The following is a 3,464-nucleotide window of genomic DNA, read 5'->3' as shown; positions in this document are numbered from 1 at the left end:
CCCCCCCCCAAAAAACAAAAACAAAAACAAAAAAAAACAGTGTGGTAATAATCACCAGTTGGCATGTGGTGAGGAGTGTGCCTGTCGGGTATATGCTGTACTGTGGAATCAGCCCATGTCTGTTCTGGCTCTATTTGCACTGTGGGTTGATGGCACTGGACTGTAAAGTCAGTTTGAACCACAAGGTTGGCAGTTCAAGCTCACCAGCTGCTCCTCAGAAACCCTATATAGGGTCATTAAGAGTTGGAGCCAACTCGACCTCACTTAACAACAAACCCCAGAAAAGTTGCTTAGATTCTCTGGACCCTGGTTTTCATTCTGCTAAAGGGGCATGGAATAGGGGGGTTACTCCTAGGGTTGTGAAGAACGAAATGAGGTAATATAGGTAAAGTGTAGACCACCTAAAAGCATAGGGAGCTGCTCCTGCTGTTGTTGACACAGCCTGGATTTTAAAATCAGGTTTTATTATGTTTAGTATTGCAGAAACTTGGAAAAACTGTTTGGATGGTGCCACAGATTTTAAAGAGGTATGTAATTAATAAAACAAATGATTTACCAAGTACTTGGTTTCTGATTGCATTTTTTAAATGGTTTTTTTTTTTTTTTTTGGTTTGTTTGCCTACAACTTTTAGTTGATTCCAGAATTCTATGGTGATGATGTCAGCTTTTTAGTCAATAGCCTGAAATTGGATTTGGGAAAAAGACAAGGAGGGAAAATGGTGGATGATGTCGAACTTCCCCTTTGGGCATCAAGTAAGTATTGGAGGTCTATATTGAGGTATAGACTCTTTACTTAGACTAGTGTAATTGCAATATTAGTCATTTTGTTGCTTTGGCTTTACTGAAAATAGTGTAATTGCAATATTAGTCATTCTGTTGCTTACACTTTACTGAGAATAGTGTAATTGCAATATTAGTCATTCTGTTGCTTAGGCTTTTTAAAAATAACAATGTTCTTTTTCTAAACTTGGTGATATCAGTCCAAAATCAGAAGTATCCTATGAATCTATAATGTAAAAATGTTGATATATATTTGAGAGATCTAAATGTGAAAATAATTCTTGCCAGTTTTTTTCCCCCCAAAAAAGACATATTTTAAATAATGGAATAAATTACCTTGTTTAAAAGATGTGCTTTTACCTATTCAAAGGTAGACAAAAGAAATAAGAAATCTGAAATGGACCTTTTTTGATACTGTGACTTTCTTTGGTCCAATAGGCCCTGAGGACTTTCTCCAGAAGAGCAAAGATGCATTGGAAAGCAATTATGTGTCAGAACATCTTCATGAATGGATTGATCTAGTATTTGGCTACAAGCAAAAAGGGAGTGCTGCTGTTGTGGCCCATAATGGTATACAGCATTCATTGACATTGCATTTACCATTTAGTGGAAATAAGCAAACAGGCAGACAGGCTAGAGCACTACAGCTTATTATCGCTTCAGTAGAAGCATCTTCTTCCAGAAAACTGTGCCTCTGGCTCAGTGCCGCTGGCTTATATATACTGAGTAACAGGACGGAGAGGGCCTACCTCACCATGATCACAAGAGGTTATGGGTCTTTTTCTAAACACTTCTAATTTTAGGTGTGCTCTTCATCCCATTCAATAATTTCAATGAAAATATGATACATCGTTTACAAAGAGCCCCAGACTCTCTTTTTGTTCAGACTTCAGCCTCCCAGAAGACGCTTCATCAAGCTCGGTTCTTACCTGCCTTTAAGTCTTTCAGTGTAACAGGAAATGAACTGGAACTCAGATATCCCTGCTCAGAGGGCTTTGCAGTGTAAAACTAATCCTCTCAGTCATGCTTTCTCTAACAAGAAAAGAGTGCTGACTGAGAGAACACCAATAGAACTGGTTATCGAACCTGGCCATTTTCTGTTCCAAAAAAGAGAATTCAAACCATTACTTACTGGAGCTAGATATTAGTCATTTTGTGCAAAGCAAATGCCAGTCCCTTTTTACAGAATCTGAAAATTGTTGAGCTGTTGAACAGAGTATATATTACAATGGAACAGTAAATCCTTTAACAGTGTTCTACATCTCTCTTTTCAGTCTTTCATCCCCTGACCTATGAAGGAGGCGTAGACTTGAACAGGTACTCATAAGGCTATAAGGAATGTCTACTTGAGTTAAAATGCCTCTTTGCCGAAATGATTACTGCAAGTTATTTCAGAGTGTAAAAATCATTTAAGTGAATTACAGCATAGCATACTTTCATCGTTATGTAAGTAAAGTTATGTAAGTAAATCTAAAGATTTGTAATGTGGTTTAGACAGTCCTATAATGGCTGTTTTAATTGAGGTCCATCTCTCTTTCATTGTGTTGTTTGGAAAGCATGAGTCCCAGGCAGTTTTCCCTGTGAGCTCACTACATTGTTTTTTCCTGAAGCATCGAGGATCCTGACGAGAAAGTTGCTATGCTGACCCAAATCTTGGAATTTGGGCAGACACCAAAGCAGCTGTTTGTGACCCCACATCCTCGAAGGATCACCTCACAGTTTAAAAGTTTGTCCCAAACATCCAGTCGCAATGTGTCCCTGGTTGATTCCCCAGGTGAGTGTCATAAAGAATGCCAATGTCAGCACCTTGTTTCTGTTCTGTGAGGAGGCTGGTTCTGAAGACTCTGAACATGGGACAAACCATGAGCTCGTGGGCTGCTTAGGGATAACTGTGCTTACCATCTTCCTGTAGTTCTGAAAACAGTTCCCCGTTTTCTTGTTGTTTTAACTATTGACTTTAAAGGAAGTCAAATTGCTTGTTTTCTGGTAATTTAACATTAAGTGAGACATGGTGGTGCTTTCTCAATAGAGTCCCCTTCTCTTCTGTGGTTTCCATATTGCTGTTTTAGTCACAGCAAGTCCGTCTTTCATGTTGAGAAGTCCCAACCATGGCTGCTGGTGTCCACTGTCCTCCCTGCACTGCTCTTGGGGACCTCCTGGGAGAACAGTTACTCTGTTCCTGAGTCACCTCTTCTTACCCACGTGCAGGTCTTCAGCTCTCAACATTCACCTTTCTTTGATTCCATTTTTCTTTATTTAATCATTGAAAACCACAAAGCATCTGCTCAGTGCCTGGTTCTCAAATGAGTTGGACCTATTCATGCGCCTCATGTTTGAAACAGGAGGAGCACTCACCTTTCTCAGTCACCCCCTGCTTCACAGTCTGGAAAAGATAGGCTCCTGCCGCAGCCTACCAGACGCGTTGTTCGACACTGTATAGAACCACGGGAGCAAAAGCAGTTTGTTTTCTTGTCTCAGCTTCTATCTGCAGTCAATTTGACGAACATTCAGGTTTCTCACAACACACTCTCATGTGTGAACAAATAGCTGACTGGAGTTTCATAACTTGAAGTCCTTTAGGAGATTGTTGTTGTTGTTGTTGTCAGGTGCCATCGAGTCGGAACCGACTCATAGCGACTCCATGCACAGCAGAACGAAACAATGTTCGATCCTGGGCCAACCTC

General features: G+C 40.3%; 1 protein-coding gene across 1 annotated transcript in view; it reads left to right on the top strand.

Annotated features, from left to right (window-relative positions):
- Positions 1-3,464, top strand: part of NSMAF (neutral sphingomyelinase (N-SMase) activation associated factor) — a 110,277-nt gene that overhangs the window by 91,335 nt on the left and 15,478 nt on the right. Inside the window, exons 17-21 of the mRNA XM_006876960.1 lie at positions 476-527; positions 633-753; positions 1,219-1,350; positions 2,055-2,097; positions 2,391-2,554. Of these exons, the coding sequence (XP_006877022.1) occupies positions 476-527; positions 633-753; positions 1,219-1,350; positions 2,055-2,097; positions 2,391-2,554 (512 nt within the window). The remainder of the gene's footprint in view (positions 1-475; positions 528-632; positions 754-1,218; positions 1,351-2,054; positions 2,098-2,390; positions 2,555-3,464) is intronic.

This window comes from Chrysochloris asiatica, unplaced genomic scaffold (genome assembly GCF_000296735.1).
Source record: "Chrysochloris asiatica unplaced genomic scaffold, ChrAsi1.0 scaffold00437, whole genome shotgun sequence".
NCBI lineage: Eukaryota > Metazoa > Chordata > Mammalia > Afrosoricida > Chrysochloridae > Chrysochloris > Chrysochloris asiatica.
This window is presented reverse-complemented; position numbering and strand designations above follow the sequence as displayed.